Source organism: Podarcis erhardii, assembly GCF_964252035.2.
Source record: "Podarcis erhardii genome assembly, chromosome: 8".
Lineage (NCBI taxonomy): Eukaryota > Metazoa > Chordata > Lepidosauria > Squamata > Lacertidae > Podarcis > Podarcis erhardii.
This window is the reverse complement of record NC_138499.1, coordinates 12,254,415-12,274,382: the sequence shown is the minus strand read 5'-3', so window position 1 is coordinate 12,274,382 and position 19,968 is coordinate 12,254,415. Positions and strand designations below refer to the sequence as shown.

At 45.2% G+C, this 19,968-nt stretch overlaps 1 protein-coding gene and 1 long non-coding RNA gene across 4 annotated transcripts in view; both read right to left on the bottom strand.

Annotated features, from left to right (window-relative positions):
- LOC309349159 overlaps positions 1-19,968 on the bottom strand; it is a 174,445-nt gene that overhangs the window by 118,486 nt on the left and 35,991 nt on the right. The gene's annotated exons all lie outside the window — the stretch shown is intronic.
- The window catches only part of CYRIB (CYFIP related Rac1 interactor B), a 66,724-nt gene continuing 55,850 nt past the window's right edge, over positions 9,095-19,968 (bottom strand). For all 3 annotated transcript variants that reach the window (XM_081874647.1, XM_081874646.1, XM_081874648.1), the window contains exons 4-13: positions 19,241-19,323; positions 16,824-16,945; positions 15,422-15,527; positions 14,870-15,006; positions 13,587-13,664; positions 13,355-13,471; positions 12,655-12,734; positions 10,787-10,913; positions 10,290-10,360; positions 9,095-9,949 (exon numbers count right to left, since the gene is read on the bottom strand). In XM_081874647.1, the coding sequence (XP_081730773.1) occupies positions 9,886-9,949; positions 10,290-10,360; positions 10,787-10,913; positions 12,655-12,734; positions 13,355-13,471; positions 13,587-13,664; positions 14,870-15,006; positions 15,422-15,527; positions 16,824-16,945; positions 19,241-19,313 (975 nt within the window). In that variant the 5' untranslated portion in view covers positions 19,314-19,323 and the 3' untranslated portion in view covers positions 9,095-9,885. The remainder of the gene's footprint in view (positions 9,950-10,289; positions 10,361-10,786; positions 10,914-12,654; positions 12,735-13,354; positions 13,472-13,586; positions 13,665-14,869; positions 15,007-15,421; positions 15,528-16,823; positions 16,946-19,240; positions 19,324-19,968) is intronic.

Sequence of the window (19,968 nt, the reverse complement as noted above, 5' to 3'; positions counted from 1 at the left end):
GTAAGTCCGTGGCGCTGTGGGTTAAACCAGAGCCTAGGGCTTGCCGATCAGAAGGTTGGCGGTTCGAATCCCTGCGATGTGGTGAGCTCCCATTGCTCGGTCCCTGCTCCTGCCAACATAGCAGTTCGAAAGCACGTCAAAGTGCAAGTGGATCAATAGGTAGGTACCGCTCCGGCGGGAAGGTAAACGGCGTTTCCATGCGCTGCTCTGGTTCACCAGAAGTGGCTTAGTCATGCTGGCCACATGACCCAGAAGCTGTATGCCGGCTCCCTCGGCCAATAAAGCGAGATGAGCGCCGCAACCCAAGAGTCGTCCGCGACTGGACCTAATGGTTAGGTCCTTTACCTTTAACATTCTGTATACAGTAGAACCTCGGTTTTCAAACGTAGTCTGTTCTGAAAGACCATTCAACTTCCGAAACGTTCGAAAACTGAGGCACAATGGGCAGTCAGCAAATTCAATAGAGAAAATTGAAAAACACAGTGGAAGCCATTTGACTTCTGAGGCGTGTTCAAAAAAAAAAAAAGCATTTACTTCCGGGTTTTCGGCATTTGGGTTCCGAAATGTTCATCAACAGAGACGTTTGAGAACCAAGGTTCTACTGTACAGTGGTACCTCGGGTTACAGACGCTTCTGGTTACAGACTCCGCTAACCCAGAAATAGTACCTCAGGTTAAGAACTTTGCTTCAGGATGAGAACAGAAATCGCACGGTGGCGGCAGGAGGCCCCATTAGCAAAAGTGGTACCTCAGGTTAAGAACAATTTCAGGTTAAGAACAGAACTCCAGAATGAAATAAGTTCTTAACCCGAGGTACCACCATACTTAAAAAATAATAATAAAAATCAATGGATATTAATACTGATTTTCACTATGTGTATTGATTACTATAAATATGAATTTAGCAATTACCTTGTATGAAACTTTCGAAGCAATTTCAAACATATAGGGCAGGATTCAGCTAACAGGTCCTGCTAGCAGAAGCCCACAAAGGATTTTTGCTTGTCCCCCACTTTCCTCCCTGCTCATAACCCCCCTGCCCATCCAAATTGACTTGGGGAGGGAAGAACCCCCCCCCCAACAGCCCATGTTTTCCTCTGTATTTCGTATTGGTGAAAAATTTGTTGTGGCTCAGAGAAAAAAGTTTGAGAACCGCTGACTTAGGACCATGAGTTTCAGTAAGTTTGCACTGAGTAAATGCTAGTCGAAAGCAAGTCAAATAAAACAATTTTGCACATGTATGTGAGTCAGCATGGTGCAGTGATCAGAGGTGTCAGAATAGGCCTTGGGAAACCCTGGAAATAATACACTGAAAGAGCCACCCTGGTGTCAATACGGTAAATACCGTATTTTTCGCCCTATAGGATGCACTTTTTCCCCTCCAAAAATGAAGGGGAAATGTGTGTGCATCCTATGGGGTGAATGCAGGCTTTCGCTGAAGCCTGGAGAGCGAGAGGCGTCGGTGCGCACCGACACCTCTCGCTCTCCAGGCTCCAGGAAGCTATCCGCAAGCCTTGCGTGCCCGGGGGAACTCCCCCCGGGCGTGCAAGGCTTGCGGGCGGCAGCCTGCAGCGCAGAGCAAGGGGCGCCCTTTGGAGGACGCCCCGTGCTTCGCGCAGGTGTCCACAGCCTGTCGCCTGGCGGGCGGGGCGCCCTGAAGCAGAGCGCCCCGCGCGCCGGGCAGACATCCGCAGCGTGGGGAGCCCTGCAGGAGTTCCCCGCAGGGCTCCCCACGCTGCGGATAGCAACCTGCCGCCCGGCGCGCGGGGCGCCCTGAGGCAGAGCGCCCCGCGCGCCGGACAGACATCGGCCAGCCCCACAAGCTCGGGGGACAGCGGGGAGGCGCAGCGCCGCCATCCCACTGTTCCCCGACCTGGTTTTGGGGGGAAAATAAAGGGGGAAAATTTCCTTTATTCCCCCCCCCAAAAAAAAGTAGGTACATCCTATGGGACGGAGCATCCTATGGGACGAAAAATACGGTAAATGGTGAGTGTTCACAATCAATAATCATTGCAATTCTCATAGCCTTACCACGCAGAGAAGCAATTACAGTCGTACCTCGGGTTAGATGCTTCAAGTTGCGGTTTTTTTGGGTTACAGACAGCTGAAACCCAGAAGTACTGGAACGGGTTACTTCCAAGTTTTGGTGGTCGCGCATGCATAGAAGCACTAAATCGCACTTTGCACATGTGCAGAAGCACTGGTTCGCAACCCGCGCGTGCGCATATGTGCCACTGCGGGTTGCAAACGTGCATCCTGCATCGATCACGTTTGCAACCCGAGCGTCCACTGTATATTTGTCAGCACCCTTATTATCTGTTTTTCATACGTGCAATCAGTGGGAGCAATCGAAACTGGTTCTGTAACTGTATGCATTTCTGCAGCTTTCCAAATATTAACCAGCCATTCTTTAATCATGGGCCGAGCCATCTTCAAGTATCTCAAGAGCTGGCACATGGAAGATGGGGCATGCTTGTTTTCTCCTGCTCCGGAGGATAGGACTTGAACCAAGTTACACAAAAGGAGATTCTGACTAAACAGCAGCAAGAACTTTCTGGCAGTAAGAGCTGTTTGACAGGGGAACGATCTCCCTCAGCAGGTTGTGGACTCTCCTTCCTTGGAGGTTTTTAAGCAGAGGTTGGGTGCCAATCTGTCATGGATGCTTTAGCTGAGATTCCTGCCTTGGACTAGATAAGTCTCAGTGTGATTGAGACAAGTTTTCCTTGGCTGCAAACTTGGACCGAGTATGAAGATTTCAGCCACTCAGAATGCACAATGCACAGTAAACTTGCAATCACTGTCTTTATTTAATGTGGATGGTCCATCTTTAGAATAATAGAGTTCTGGGGCACTCAGTCCCATTCAAACCCACCACCCTCACCACCAACCCACTCAGTGCAGAAGACCTACCAGCCCAGCATTCCCAACAAATCACTGTCCAACTTCAGGAAGAAGACCTTAAGCAAAAGGAAGCCCAGCACCTCTTTCAGCAATCAGCTCTGAAGCTGAACTGTGCTCTTCCAGAAAGTGTCTTTTTAGGCTGCGTGAAAGATCACCTAAAACATGGGAATTTATCAGGCAAATAAACATCAGGAAAACAGAACGAAGTTCTGTCGGAATGCAGCCCCAAACCGGCACATGTTCGCCATCTAGTGTCATGAGCCAGTATTAGAAAAATGATAAACTGAATTGGACGTACAGTGGTACCTCGGGTTACATACGCTTCAGGTTGCATACGCTTCAGGTTACATACGCTTCAGGTTACAGACTCCGCTAACCCAGAAATAGTACCTCGGGTTAAGAACTTTGCTTGAGGATGAGAACAGAAATTGTGCAGCAGCGGCAGCAGGAGGCCCCATTAGCTAAAGTGGTGCTTCAGATTAAGAACAGTTTCAGGTTAAGAACGGACCTCCAGAACAAATTAAGTACTTAACCCGAGGTACCACTGTATTCACCTATTGCTTGCTGTATATGACCCTAAAGTCGGGAGCCAGAAATTCCTGCAGCATTGCAAAGGGTCCTAGGTGCTCATCTCTAAGACTGCGCCCTGCATTATTGATGCAGCACCCCTAAAATACCGACACACTCTCCGTAACACTCTTTGCATCTCCTCTTGTGCACCTGGGTCTCAGCTTGCATCTTATTCCCACCATCTCCATCCCCGGCTCTTATTCCTCTTCCAAGGTCGTGTGAATTCTGCCCTAAGCAGTATAGAATTTAAAACCCAATAGGAGCTCAAAAATCCCTTTCAGCAAGCTGATCGCATCACAGGAAGGTGGAATTAGTCACGGAGAGGAGGAGCCTATAAAAGTTAGGGCTGGCTCCCAGCAGATTTGGCATTCCAGCCTCTTGCAAGTGCCCTCTGAAAGCCAAACACCTGTAGATTTTTATTTTAAGAAATCTCCCAGGGAGGTGGAACCATGTGCCCCAGGAAGAATAAATGTTTGTTTCCATGCTATTGAAACCTGGCAAAGCTGGGGCTACAGAATGTGAGTGCAAAGGATAAAGAAAAAACTGATGAAACATTTATTTATTTTGGGGGGAAACCCATCTACTAATTTTGTTGTGTCCATCGTGTCACCTACTCATTCAGTTAGTAACTACTTCTTATTGTTTCCCTTCGTTTTTAAAGATCTATCAAGTCATTACATTTCCCACCTCCCCTTGCCTCCAAGGAGCTCATGCATGTTCCTCTCCCTCCCAATTTTATCCTCAACACAACCCTGTGAGGAAGGCTAGCCCAAAAGACTGTGAACTGCCCAAGGTCACCCGAGTTTCACGGCAGTGCAGGGGGTTCAAACCTAGATTTTCTTCGCATGAAGGGCCTTGACCGAAAACAGGTTGGCATGGGAGCTGGTATGAAATACAGTGGTACCTCGGGTTACATACGCTTCAGGTAACAGACTCCGCTAACCCAGAAATAGTACCTCAGGTTAAGAACTTTGCTTCAGGATGAGAACAGAAATTGTGCTCCGGCGGCGCGGCAGCAGCGGGAGGCCCCATTAGTGGTGCTTCAGGTTAAGAACAGTTTCAGGTTAAGAACAGACCTCTGGAACGAATTAAGTACGTACCCAGGGGTACCACTGTATTTGCTGTCACAAGAGTGGTTTTGCAAGCAATTACTCTTCCCAGGGGATTCTGTGTGTTGCAGCTCTGCGAGAGAAATAAGGGGTCTCCTACCAACTCTCAGCCGTTTACCTTCCTGCTGGAGCGGTACCTATTTATCTACTTGCACTTCGACGTGCTTTTGAACTGCTAGATTGGCAGGAGCAGGGACCAAGCAACGGGAGCTCACCCCGTCGCAAGGATTCGAACCGCCGACCTTCTGATCGGCAAGTCCTAGGCTCTGTGGTTTAACCCACAGCGCCACCTGCGTCCGTTTCCGTGCACTGCTCTGGTTCGCCAGAAACAGCTTAGTCATGCTGGCCACATGACCCGGAAGCTGTACGCCTCGGCCAATAAAGCGAGATGAGCACTGCAACCCCAGAGTTGGCCACGACGGGACCTAATGGTCAGGGGTCCCTTTACCTTTACCAACTCTCGGCACCCTTTACAATGCTCCCATGCATCATCCAGTCATCTTTGGGTCCCCACCCTGGATTTGTGTAGGGTTTACTCCTTAGCCTTTTCTCCTTCTGAAGATGTCCTACAAGGCATCGGAGGTTTAGAACCAGTTTTCTTTCTCCTAGATGGGCTACCTTTCCAGGTGGATGAGAATCAATATAGCAAGTGCAGAAACTGCCTTCTGGGTCATTGGACCCACTGTTGGTCTCATCCGCTCAATTCCCCAGGGCCTGTCTGCATGCAGAGGAAGTCCCTAACTCACCCAGGTTTTCAGACCTCTTGGCGGCTACCCTTTACCTGGTTTAGCCGGCCAGTTGAAACCGTTACCCTGGGAAGCCATGATGGTTTAGAGTGGCGTAATGTTACCCAATGTTACTCAAGACAGTCCAATGGACTGCAAGAAGAGCAAACCTATCCATTCTGAAGGAAATCAGCCCTGAGTGCTCACTGGAAGGACAGATCCTGAAGCTGAGGCTCCAAGACTTTGGCCACCTCATGAGAAGAGAAGTCTTCCTGGAAAAGACCCTGATGTTGGGAAAGATTAAGGGCACAAGGAGAAGGGGACGACAGAGGATGAGATGGTTGGACAGTGTTATTGAAGCTACCAGCATGAGTTTGACCAAACTGTGGGAGGCAGTGGAAGACAGAAGTGCCTGGCGTGCTCTGGTCCATGGGGTCACGAAGAGTCGGACGCGACTAAACAACTAAACAACAATGTTACCCCAAATGTATAGTGTGTATGGATCCTTAAGTTTGAACCAACAGGGTTCATTTTGTGCTCAAATACTTTGCACAGCGATAACAGCCCTCACACCACCTGGAAGCCACCTTGGACGCCATATCTGTATAATCTACAGCGACTGACAGCAGCTCTCCAAGGTTTCAGTCAACACAAATTCCCCGCCTTACCAGGAGGTGCCGGGGATTGAACCTGCAGCTTTCCGCATGCACGGCTGATGCTCTACTGCCGAGCCACAGCCCTGCTTGTCAGCCTCGTTTCCTTCAGCCCAGGACTCTTCTGGGCTGAAGGAGATAACTCAGCCGAGTGGTTAATTCACAGAACAGGCACGCTGGGGAGGAAGGTGTGGCCCTAACAGGCATTTTGCGTAGGCATTTTCAGAGAAAGGAGTAAAGGGTCTTCTATCAGCATTGCTGGCTTGACACTGTGATAAGCAACCGTTTGCTCAGGAGAGAGAATATCCCAAAGAGAGGCCGGGAGTTTCTTCCAGTGCTTTGCAGGCAGTTTTGCTTGCAGTCCTGAACTGATAACTTCGACATGTGCAGCAATATGGAAGGTGGCCAGTTATCCCAAGTGCAAAGGATGACAAACCAGGTGGCAGTAGAAGTCTTTGTGTGCCGAGCGGCAAATTAAAATCCAGACAAGCATACACAGGTCTTCTTGGAGGCTGAGCTCACCAACATGCTATTATTTTCATGACGAACTCCTGTCATTGCCACAAGCCGGCCAAACGTGCCATCGGAACCAGACAAAAATATTTTTACAGTGGTACCTCGCAAGACGAATGCCTCGAAAGACAAAAAACTCACAAAACGAAAGAGTTTTTCGCTTTTTGAGTTGCTTTGCAAGACGGATTTCCCTATGGGCTTGCTTCGCAAGACGAAAACGTCTTGCAAGTTTGTTTCCTTTGTCTTGCAAGTTTGTTTCCTTTTTCTTAAAACCGTGCATTCACTTCGAGGAGCAACTCATAGCACGCGGTGTGGTAGCCTTTTTTTGAGGTTTTTGAAGACTTTGGTGATTTTTGAAGCTTTTCCAAAGTCCGTGCTTCGCAAGACGAAAAAATCGCAAGACAAAAAAACTCACGGAACGAATTAATTTCGTCTTGCGAGGCACCACTGTATTTACCCAGGCATTTTAATCTCTGCTCTTGGTGCTTTTATCTGCTGTGTTGTTATAGTTTAGTGTGTCAGGAAGCAATCCACTGGAATAAGCAGCTTAGGATGCAATGCATCTCAGGCCCACTCAACAATTTCCTGGCTTAGCCAGCAGTCGGTCTCTAACCCCGATTCAGCCAGAGATACACCATACCTTGCCCTCCACAGCCCTCAGATATGGGTGCCCACCAGCAATCGATATTCAGGTGTTTACTGCCCCGGAATATGGCACATCCATGTAGCCGCCCGAAAAGTTGTCGCTAGAACCATCCTACAAAGCTGCAGTCAATGAAAAGCTGTCAATGGCTTAAGAGCCCTGCTCCCTCCAAAGACACGAGACGCGGGGAGCAAGCAACCTTGACTCAGCAACAGCCCCGAATAAAAAGTGGATGGCCCCTTCTGTCTTGCAAAGATTATTGCCTTTCAAAGAGCTGCATGACTATGGGGGAATTATCTTTGGCTGAAACAATGGGTCTGAAGGAAGACAATTCTTTGCGTGGGGTACTTTAACAGAGTTCAACTCCAGGACAAGCCTACAAAGCACCAGTTACAAGAAGCCAGGCCCAGAATGGCTCCAGGAAGAAACACACCCTCTCATAACAGAGACTATCAGTTGCTGTACAAAGAGGGATGGTCCAACTATAGAGATGCAAACTTGCAAGCCACTTAGGGCAGGGATGGAGAACCATGGGCTCCCTAGATGTTGCTGACGTCCACTGCCCATCACCCCCAGCCAGCATGACCAACAGTCAAGGATGATGGGAGCTGGAGTCCACAGGCTCCCTATGATAGGCTGAACAGGGACATGGGTGGCGCTGTGGTCTAAACCAGGGGTCAGCAACCTAAGGCCCATGGGCCGGAAGCGGCCTGCGGAGGTCATTTGACCAGCCCATGAGCCACCCCCTGAACCAAGCTGCCAGCTCATGCGCTGCGCTAAAACCAGTGCAGCGCGGCGCAGGGACTCGCTTCCGCGGTGCCAAAAATCGCAATCCAGCCCACGGAGGGATCTCCGTGGGACCGATCCGGCCCAGGCAAGATAAACCTTGCTGACCCCTGGTCTAAACCACTGACCCTTTTGGGCTTGCCGATTGGAAGGTCGGCGGTTTAAATCCCCACGACGGAGTGAGCTCCCGTTGCTCTGTCCCAGCTCCTGCCAACCTAGCCGTTCAAATGTATGCCAGTGCAAGTAGATAAATAGGTACCACTGGGGCAGAAAGGTAAACAGTGTTTCCGTGCGCTCTGGCTTCCATCACGATGTCCTGTTGCACCAAAAGTGGTTTGGTCATGCTGGCAACATGACCTGGAAAGCTGTCTGTGGACAAACGCCAGCTCCCTCGGCCTGAAAGTGAGACAAGCGCCACAACCCTTTGACTTTGACTGGACTTAACTGACCCAAGGGTCCTTCACCTTTTCCTTTTACGTTATGGTAGGCTGGCAAAATTCTAGGAGACTAAATTTAGGAAAGAAAATACCTTTTTAAGAGAGAGAAAAAGAGAGAAGGTGTTCAGATAGGAGTTTAGGAGCTGACGAGCTGAAGGATGGATTCCCCAACATACTAAAGCAACCTTTGCTAAGCACCCAAGGTATAAATGTTTGCAAACAGCTTTTCGAAGCTTTGCAATCAAGTGGATAGAAAATCTCATTGTCATATCAAGGATGAAAACCTCGAGGCAATTTATACAGTGAAATAAGCCCAGGCACAAAGGTTTATTAAAGGTGGTAATCATAGGATCATACGAGTTGGAAAGGACCCTGAGGATCATCCAGTCCAACCCCTTGAAATGCAGGAATATGCAGCTGTACCTTGCAGGGATCGAACCTGCAACGTTGGTGTTATCAGCACCACACTCTAACCAACTGAGCTATCCATAACTAAGTTCCATAGAAAGCAATTAGGAACGTCTAACATGCTGCTTTGGTTTCAAGGGGACTTTGTTATGACTGACTTTCTCTGGAACAGAGCAGCGCTTACCTGCTTACCTGGGAGTAAGTAGCACCCACTACATCAACACTTATTTCTGAGAAAACACGCAGAGGGCCCAGTTCCATGGGGGTTCATTTTTAAAGCTCAGGAACCTAGCAAAAAGCTACTGACCACAGGCCTCTCAACAACACTGGTAAAACAAATCACACTTAGAAAAATGAAAGCCGTTTTTTATTGTTGTCTCCACAGCCAATCATTTGACACAAACATGCATACGTAATTTGGCTACGCACACACCACTTTTCTTTTTAAACGTTAGTTATTAAACATACAACAGACATCCTTACAAAAATGAGTCAAAATGCAAACTTAACTTTTTAAAACAAACAGTTTTACTCATTTATTTTTTTTTCTTAAAAAAAACCTTTTTGTGTTGGGTACCATTTGTACAAACACAGTTAATTTAAACAAATCTGCTCTTAAGTTTCCTCATGGTTGCACATAAAAAAGCTGCAATACAAAATGAAGTCACTGAGAGTTTCTTTCTTTCTTTTTTAAATAGCAGAAATAGGCAGTTTTGCCATGCACAAGAAGCAATATTAAATATTAGTTTTTTTCAAAAAAAAAGAAGAAAAAAAAACCACGTTTAAAAATATTTAGTTCAAGTCACAGAACTTTCTCCAGTCCAGAGAAATCCAAAACGCAATGCAGAATTAGCTGCCACAGAATGGCCATTCTGAAAGGCAAAATATAAAATAAAATAAAAAATCACCTCCCAGGGTTGATAAAATTTTCGATGATTTTGGCACAGAAAAGAAGTTATCAGCTTACTCAAGAACAAGAACGTGATTTTTTTTTTAATGGAGAAGACAAGAAGAGGAGAAAAATCAAAAGCAAGACTGAACAAGATAGTAGTTGCAATCACTTAAAAAAAGGAAAAAAGATCTGTGCATCTCCGTCATTGCAGAATACTGTTTACAGCAGAGCATAATTTCCAGGTAACTGTTATTGCAACATAGATTTAATTTGCTTCGAGGTAGTCTCATCATTCAAATGTTTTGTTGTGTACCTAAAAAGGAAAAATAAAAGTGTGTAAAAACCATGCACATATGTCTGCACTGCAGGGGGTTGGACTCTATGATTCTATGGCCTTGTACGTCTCTGACAGTCTGATCCTTAAAAAAGACTATTTTGGGAACAAGAGGGCATTCCTGGGGCAGTGCAGTGGAGGGAAGCTCTGGGCTGGGTGTTCCGGCTGAATCCCCGTGTACGGAGGCATTTGAAAAATTCTAAAATGCTGTACCTGCATTCACACTGTACCAGTGGTCCTTATTTACCAGTGCTAACCACTGTTTTCCAAGAAAGAAGAGTTGGCACTTACAGTGATTCCACGTTCAAAAGCTAGATACCTGAGAGCATTTAGAAGGCCTTCTACACTGTTTGGAGGCTGGTCTTTGAGAACTTTGATGCATCCTTTCATCTGGAAATCAATACAAAAGGGTTTGGGGAGACAGGAAACACACGTTAATTCACAACAAACCGGCATTGGATGTAACCATGACACAACCTGCAATTTCACTTTTCAGAAAGGATCCAGCCCCTCATGTCAATGCGATTAGCTCAATCAGTGGGACAGCAATGACTTTAAAAACAACAGCCCTCGAAGGAAGCCAAGGCAGCCATAGATAGTGTATGATTCATATAAATAGCATTTTCACACAAGTGCAGCCTAGCTGGCATAATATGGGAACTTGCACTGAATCATCCGCATCATTTTTATTGACATGCAGATGTGCTAAAAAATACATATTTTAAAAATGACTATCTTCTGTGTTTCCTTCTTGCCTCCACCCCACCCAGCTGGCCCACCACAAGGAAGCGTAATTCACTCAGCCCCAGAACTTACATCAATTTTCGACGTTTTAGCAAACGCGCCTACTGGATGCACGTGGTCATAGAGAATGATGACGCCCACCATCACCCTCAGACAGAACGATACCGTTTGCTCGTTGGTGAACCTGCTTCTGTATTCCCTGGGATTTTAAATAGACACGGCAGTAAACACTTGATTATCCAAAGCTGAATTCTAAATAATAATAATAATAATAATAATAATAATAATAATAATAATAATAATTTATTATTTATACCCCGCTCATCTGGGTGGGTTTGGGTTTCCCCAGCCACTCTGGGTGATTTCCAGCAAAACACTAAAATACAATAACCTATTAAACATTAAAAGCTTCCCTAAACAGGGCTGCCTTCAGATGTTTTCTAAAAGTTTGGTAGTTATTTTTCACTTTGACATCTGGTGGGAGTGCATTCCACAGGGCGGGTGCCACTACCAAGAAGGCCCTCTGCCTGGTTCCCTGTAGCTTTGCTTCTCACAGCGAGGGAACCGCCAGAAGGCCCTCGGCACTGGACCTCAGTGTCCGTGCAGAACGATGGGGGTGGAGACGCTTCAGGCATACTGGGCCAAGGCCGTTTAGGGCTTTAAAGGTCAGCAACAACACTTTGAATTGTGCTCAGAAACGTACTGGGAGCCAATGTAGGTTTTTCAGGACCAGTGTTATATGGTCTCGGCGGCCACTCCCAGTCACCAGTCTAGCTGCCGCATTCTGGATTAGTTGTAGTTTCCGGGTCACCTTCAAAGGTAGCCCCACATAGAGCGCATTGCAGTAGTCCAAGCGAGAGATAACAAGAGCAAGTGTCTCAGCAGAATGCCATCCCCAAAAGTAACAGGTTATTTTACTCTTACGTTAAAGTTTCTTCCTTCCCAACTCCAAATCCTGAAGCCTGGTGCTGGGGTTTCGTTCCTACCTTTCCCTAACAGCGCAACACGCCTTGCTAAAACCACCCGCGATATCTGGCTGCACAATAACCATTTGTGGCAGGTTAGGGTGATCAAGCACTGGGGGTCAACCCTGGAAAAGAGGCTCAAGATGCAGGCAAAGTACGCTCCAGGTTCTTATATCTTCCTGATTTATGCATGAGATCAAACCATTTCCCAAAGCGTACAGATGCCTTCCGATACATTCCGGTGTTGAAATATTAAAAAGAACTGTTCCCGCAAGAACTAGCAATCTGGCACATGTCCAGCTTAATCTGAAAAAGGCGCTACAAAACTGGAAGTGTCGAGACCTCTGAGAGAGAGCTCCCTATCTGTCATCTCCAAGGAGCACTATCAATAGCAGCCACTTCTGTGGAAGAAAGTAAAATGCACTTGGGAGACTCTTACGGAAGGAATCGCCTCTGCACAGCCCACCTTGTGGGTCACAGGCTCCTTCCCTGACCCTAACCAGACCGTAACATCTGGGTCAGCTGTGTTCAGTCAGGAAAATAGCATGGTCCAATTCAGGAAACCAGGCTTGGCCCCAACTCCTTGCTCTGTATAATGCACGGTCTTCAATGACCGAGGCTCACCACCCCCTTCCCTCCTCTATCTGCCATATTACAAAAGTTTCTTACTAGTTCAATACGATTGCAGTCCTGCACTTGGGTACATACCAGAAAGGAACTACCAGGTTCTTATCTTATTTTTCCTTAATTCTAGGTTCTGGTTTTCCTCAAATTGTTTATACCTTCGGCAAATTAACTCTGAATTTGTGACTTACTATCTATGGCTTATCGTGATCAGAGTATGATTCCTTCTTAGCGTTTGAAACTTCTCAGTAAAAAACAAAGAGGCTTTGCTTAGGGAGATGCCCATGTTTGTCAAATAAATAAAATGGTGTTTTGATCAAAAGTTATGTCTGAAGTAGCCTCGGTACTTACGGGGTTTCCAGCATAACTCGGCAAACGCTGGCCATGGTGCTTAAGCAGTCTGTGGTGTTCTCTATAGGCAAATTTTTGTTCTGTAATTGGCATAAGAAATACATAGTTACTGTAATGCAAGCAGCAACCCAATTTTTCCAAGTAGGACTGAGAATGTCTCCTGTTCAAACCCTGGAGAACCACTACCTACTGATGTAGACCAGTGTTTCTCAAACTTGCTGGACTACAACTCCCATCATCCCTGGCCGTTGCTCCTGCTAGGTAGGGATGATGGGAGTTGTAGTCCAACAACAGCTGGGGACCCAAGCTTGAGAAACACTGATCATGTTGAGAGTAATATTCTTCCCCTTGGTGGAGAAGCTTCAGTGACAAGTTTTAGGAGCCAAGTACAAAAGACAGACAAGTTGCTGTGGGATAGGGAGGGAGCAAACTTTAGCTGCGCATTACTGAGTTGCGCTGAGACGCTGCCCTCTATGACGAGTCACAAGATTTACTGAATTCCGAAACCTCTCTTCTATAACTAAGTCAATTCTACAGCCCTTAACACCTTCAAATCACACTGCTGACATGTGAAATTCAACATTAAGATGCACCCAAAAGTCTGTAACATGGAGTCTTGTCAGTAGCACAAGCCAGTTTTACACAACACACTTGTGTTTTCCATAGTTTTCCTAACAAGGAGGTCTATTCACGCACATACCTCTGAAACGAATTTTGTCGTGGCATCGCTTAAGGTTTTCAACATTGGCGTTGCTTCGGCATAAAATAAAGACATTCTGTTGGCCAATTCGTTATTTACTTCATTTTCTCCTTCTGCCTACCAAAGTATAAAATTTTTAAAATCACAATCTTCACTGGTTTTGAATAAACAGAGTAAGTGGTACAAGGGTCACAAAGAAATACCTTCTTCACTTCTACAGAAGGGTACTTACTGGAACATTATTGATCCTCATACGACTCAAGGTTCTTCTGTAGTAGCTGAAGTCATTCTGAATTGCGGGATTCGTCATCTAGAAAGGTGGGGAGGGAGGATGTATTGGTGACAAGTGCGCATCATACCCTAACTCATTCTGAAGGGGCAAGGGATTTCAGTTCTGTGAAGACCTGAGAAATGAGGCCAGCATCTTGAGGTCCTGCACCAAAGCGGTGGTCTAGGGCAGGATCCTAAATATTATTTTTGTCACGGCAGAATCCTGCATAACTAGGCTATTAAATATCCAGAATACTATGGAAGACATAATGTGATTTCGTGTGTGTTGCCTAATACCGTAATATGGAATAGGTAGCAGCTGAATCGGGCAAGCATTAGTCGCTGCTGTTAGCAGGACAGATAGCTCTGCCGTACTGTCCCTGCATGGAGAACCTCCAGCATTTTGTGCCAGTATGAGGAATGGGTAATTGGACTAAGATGTTCCTCTGTTCTGGTCCAGCAGGGGTCTTCTTATGTCCTTAGTGATGTGACGAGCTTGAACAATCAGTAAGATCAGGGTTAACAGTCCTTGGCTGCCATCCAGGAGCAGAAATGGAAAGGGATTTCCATATTTGTTTACAGCAACATCGGATCAATGGACAAACAAGCACTGTGCAACGCTGTAACACGGATCACAGCTGCTTTGCGACCATAGAATCATAGAATCATAGAGTTGGAAGAGACCACAAGGGCCATCGAGTCCAACCCCCTGCCAAGCAGGAAACACCATCAGAGCACTCCTGACATATGGTTGTCAAGCCTCTGCTTAAAGACCTCCAAAGAAGGAGACTCCACCACACTCCTTGGCAGCAAATTCCACTGTCAAACATCTCTTACTGTCAGGAAGTTCTTCCTAATGTTTAGGTGGAATCTTCTTTCTTGTAGTTTGGATCCATTGCTCCGTGTCCGCTTCTCTGGAGCAGCAGAAAACAACCTTTCTCCCTCCTCTATGTGACATCTTTTTATATATTTGAACATGGCTATCATATCACCCCTTAACCTCCTCTTCTCCAGGCTAAACATGCCCAGCTCCCTTAGCCGTTCCTCATAAGGCATCGTTTCCAGGCCTTTGACCATTTTGGTTGCCCTCCTCTGGACACGTTCCAGTTTGTCAGTGTCCTTCTTGAACTGTGGTGCCCAGAACTGGACACAGTACTCCAGGTGCGGTCTGACCAGAGCAGAATACAGTGACCAGAGCAGAATACAGTTTGGACAAGTGCTATGCAGGGATAATTCTGGACTTACCTTCAGCTCATCAAAACGAAGTGTGAAATGAAGGATTTCCGCAAACTGTTTTGCAAGAGCCTGCTCTCGCTCCAGGTGCTGCGTGGGAGAATATGGAGTGCTTGTCAGAGCCCCAAGAAGACCTCGTAATGCAGCTTCTGCATGCAAGAACAAGGGGGACAGTTATGTAAAACAGTGTGAAAGTGTTGAATGTCCTGTCGTTCTGGATGATTACAAAAGCAGGCCACAATCGAGGTGTTATAAAATCCTAGGTGCCAGTGGACTACCCAAAAAAAATGAGAGTCCTTCAACCTTCCTCAAAAGCAGTTTATATTGGTGCCAAGATACATTAGACTAGAAATTACAAACAACAACAAACAAACCCACCAAATTAGCAGTAAATGTCAACATTTCGGTGTAGGTAGTAAATTAACAATACAAGTCATTAGAAGTAATATCAACAAATTCTACCATGCTAAAATACTTAACACCGTGGGATCCTGGCCTTAATTACATGGTAGATCATACAATATTGTGGAGCAAATCAATCAATCAGTTACTACTGACACTTACCAAGTCTTTGAGAAAATTCATAGAATTTCTTTAGTTTGCCCACTAGAGGGACAACCGCACCCCATGCCTTCTCCTGGAGCCTCTCATCAGTGGGATGCTGTATTGCCTGGAACAATTAAACACGAGCAAGGATGTTTGCTTTATAATAATGTTTGCTTTACAGTATAGTTTTCTCTACATTTAAACCATATAAAAGCATGGGACAACCAAGCCATAAGACCACAAAACAGAGACACTTCTGTGTGACCATGCACATTCCCTAGAGGAGCTCAGAGAGAGAGAAAAAGCCTAGATGAAGTTCTAGCGGTACACAAGTCTCACTCTCATGTCAATAGAACGAGGATCACTTCATGGCAAAGGCAAGAGCGGGGGGAAGAAGGGAAATTGCACTGCTGATTAATGAGACTTGTACTATTGTCAGATCATTCTTCCACCAACTGGCAGCTGCTCCCCAAGGTCTCAGGGCAGAGGTCTCTCCCAGACATGGTGCCTGATATCCTTTTAACATGAGATGCCAAGGGCTGAATCTGGAGCCTTCTGTATGCAGTCATCATGTTCCACTGCTGAGCAATGGTTTAGCCCAAGCTACCTGCACGACTACATGTCATGCAACAATATCAGAAGAATGTCAGGCACTAACTGGGTGACGGATTCCCCCATCAACTAAATATTACAGGTGGTTAAAAGATAGGGGAAATGAGATACCCTGAAATAGAATTGTGGCGCCAAGGAAAGAAAATGTGGTTGTTGGTGCAACAAGTGAGAAACATTCACACTGCATGTTTGCAATATAAATCTGATTATCCGGAAAGGGTCCAAAATGACCTCTGTTTCAGGACTGCCGAGAGGGCAGTTAAAACAAGATAGTAAAAATTACTTGCACATAGAGCATGATATTTGTAGTGCACAAACTGTTATTTAAAAGTTACAGAGACTTTGGCAGAAACTGAACCTTTAAGTGATCTGTATTAAGGTCATATGGGACGGTGGCGCTGTGGGTTAAACCACAGAGCCTAGGACTTGCCGATCAGAAGGTCGGCGGTTCAAATCCCCGCAACGGGGTGATCTCCCATTGTTCGGTCCCTGCTCCTGCCAACCTAGCAGTTCGAAAGCACGTCAAAGTGCAAGTAGATAAATAGGTACCGCTCCGGCGGGAAGGTAAACGGCGTTTCCATGCACTGCTCTGGTTCGCCAGAAGCGGCTTAGTCATGCTGGCCACATGACTGTATGCTGACTCCCTCGGCCAATAAAGCAAGATGAGTGCCACAACCCCAGAGTCAGTTATGACTGGACCTAATGGTCAGGGATCCCTTTACCTTAAGGTCATAATCACTAATGCAAAGTATGACATGTAGCATCACTAAATTGATTACAAAATACTCCATCCAATTATGCTTTTTACCTCTCGTATTTCATGACCGGCTCCTCTGTATGACTGCAAGTCTTCCAGGATTCCTTCTGCATCCTTTAACACTACATTTACCTGATTATAAATTTCTTTTTCTGATTCTGTAGGTTGAGCATCTAAACAACAGGACAGCATATTAAGTCATATTTGTAGTTACGCAATTTTCAAATATAAACATCTTGAATGTGCTTGAATATACTCCTGAAAATAGTGTTTAAACATATATACATGGTTTGGGTTTCTTTTTCCTATCAAAATGTACTTGCAATCTGTGCATTATGTCTAAATGCAACTGGAATATCTAGAAGCCTTGTTTGTCAAAACAGCTTTGGTCAGTTCAGCCTTTCACAATCTACATGGTAAAAGCCTTCTAGGTTAGAGAAACACATAGGTTAGGGCTGACATATCCAGGATTTGCACATTGAAAATAGAGTCCGGGAAGAATTTTCGAAAATTGGGGAAATGTCCAGGAAAACCCGGGTGTATGGCAACCCATGTCAGAAGTGTTGATTTCCTAAAACTTTTGTGTCCGGATTTTCAGTTTTTGAAATATGGCAACCCTAGCATAGGCTTACTAGCTTTGGGGAGAGGTGCAAAGGAAGCAAGAGCTCACAGAATGTGGATAGTAATATCACAGCTGTGGGCAAGTGAGGAACCTCCTTATCAGCTGTATACTGATTTTGTGTGAAAACATGAGGCAGAGAATTAGTAAGCCGAGTAATCTTTTTTAATATACAAAATCAATAAATAGGCATCTACAATTTTAATCAACCTTGCCGTGCAACACAGAAGAAGGGAAGCGCCACAGATCAGAGCAAATGCTTTGTGCAAAAAGACCTGATGTTTAATCTCTGGCATCTTCCATTAAAAGGATCCCAGGCATCAGGTGATGGGAAAGACCCTTAGATGCTGGAGAGCAGCTGTCAGTCAGGGTACAGAATACTCAGCTAGATTGACCAAAGGCCCAGCTCAGCAGAAGGCAGGCTCATTTGTGCCTATGAAATAATACCAACAGGTATGTGGACTGTGTGGCATTTGTGTACAGGGCGTGAGTCCTGGGCACTGGGCTATTTATCATTGCTCCAGATCAAAAACAGAAGGTGCCTAGCTGGATAAAAGCCGCACACAGACCTTTGGTCAGATGTCATGAGTGGCATTTAGGAGTAGAATACAAAATCAGATACTAATACTGTTCAAATCCATGTTGGTACAGCATCTGTTCTATTAAAAATTCCTTGGGTGGTATTCAGCTAAGTTTTACAAGACCCTTGGGTTAAGCTAATTTTAATTTCAGTGAGTCTGCTCTTGAGTAAAATCTAATTGAATACCAACTCTTATTTAAGATCTGGAATTCACATGCCATTCTAGAAAATTTCTCTATTTAACAGCAAAATTATACTTGCTACCGCAAGGGAGATGTTTTTGGTGGGAAAAGCTGTTGTCGTTATTGCATCCTTATAAAAAGGCCATTTCTTAGGGCATAGCCCTAACAAGATAGCTCATGCAATCATGAAATAAAATGCATATGAAATCAAATTAAGTTAGCTTCAGTAGATCTAGCTCAGAGTCCTGACTTAAGTCGGATACCATTTTAAAACAGTTCCATCATTGAATACATGTGGCATTAGGATACCTCCTTTAAGGAAAGGCAATTCTAAACAGATCTTAATGACCATTTAAAATAAGCAATGTTAAAGCTACATGCAACTGAGTGTGAGCTAGAAACTCACAGACTGCAATCAAACATTTGTCGCTTCATTTAATTTCCATTGATATTCACAGGCCTTTTGTCTGAACACACGGGCACTTCAAATGCCCCCTTACAGTTTCCAATTTCATTTGAACTGGGAAGTAGCATCTGAACTGGGGGCAAGTCAGGGTCTTAAACAAAGTTTAAGCTGTGGTTTAAGACCTTGGCTTGTTCTGAAGCTGCTAGCCATAGTTTCCCCACTCAGATGAAAGGGGAAACTGTGGTTAATTATAGACTTTCTGGTTCCCCCAGGTGTGCCATGAAGGAGCTACATCTGAGACAAAAGGCTTGTGCATCCCTTGGCTTATTAAGATGAGATACGAACTTCTGAACTGGGTGTTAAGATGCAAAAGGCATAAGGCAACAGGCAGATTCTTCTATGACTTCATCAAAGGAGGCCCAGAAGCACAGCAGCATCTGATTTTCACAGCAGTAAATACAAATTGATATTAAACATTGTAAATTATAAAAACAACTACTTAGACCCCCTTCATTCACATGCTACCTCTGCAGTTGCTCCCAAACTTGAAGCTGTGTTTACAAAGAGGCAGCAACATGCGCACAAATAAAAGTACATGCAAAAGTGAGTCTAACTGGTAGACTCTCTTTGGACTACTTAGGGCACAAGATAAAAGATACATATTTTTTTTAATGTTCTCACTTTCAAAGTCAAGGAAAAAATTTGGTCCCTGCTCAAGGTCTGTGCACGTCAAAACTTTAAGAAGGTTCCCCATGCTAAGGTACCTGTTGAGACAATGAGAAAAGACAAAGAATATTTCTTTTAAAAAAGAATAGGAGATTAACAGGGGGGAAATGCATTAACTTTCCAGGTACTCCTGTATTTTAAGTTCCTGTATGATCCAAGCAATGGAGTATTGTTTCCAACTTCCCAACACATCCAACAGCTGAAAAGTGGGTTACCCAATAGCAGACAGAAGAACATCCATCAGAATGCAAGAGAAAATCTCACACCATGAAGCTCCCCAATTGTACTCATAGAAGTCAGATGCCCATAATACACTGTTCATAAATTAGAATTTCAAAATATCCAATTCTGTATGGCTGTGTTTCGCAGGCACCCTCTTCTCACACTGTTTCACTTCAGAATATCTATGGATGATAGCAAAGTTTGACAGCCTTTTCTAGTTCATTTTAATGGATTCAAAACTCCAAGTCCGAAATGGGAGTGAGGTACCTGAGGCCATTCAGACGTAGTTGGACTCCAGTCAGCCGACATGGCCAATGGTCAGCGATTGTGGGAGTTGAAGTTCAGAGACATCCAGAATCTGCAGGTTCCCCATTCCTAGTCTATAAGAACATTTCAGATACCCAGCAATACCTAAAAAGCATTTTCCGTTTCTCTTCTATAGTCCGCCTTCTCTTCTCTTG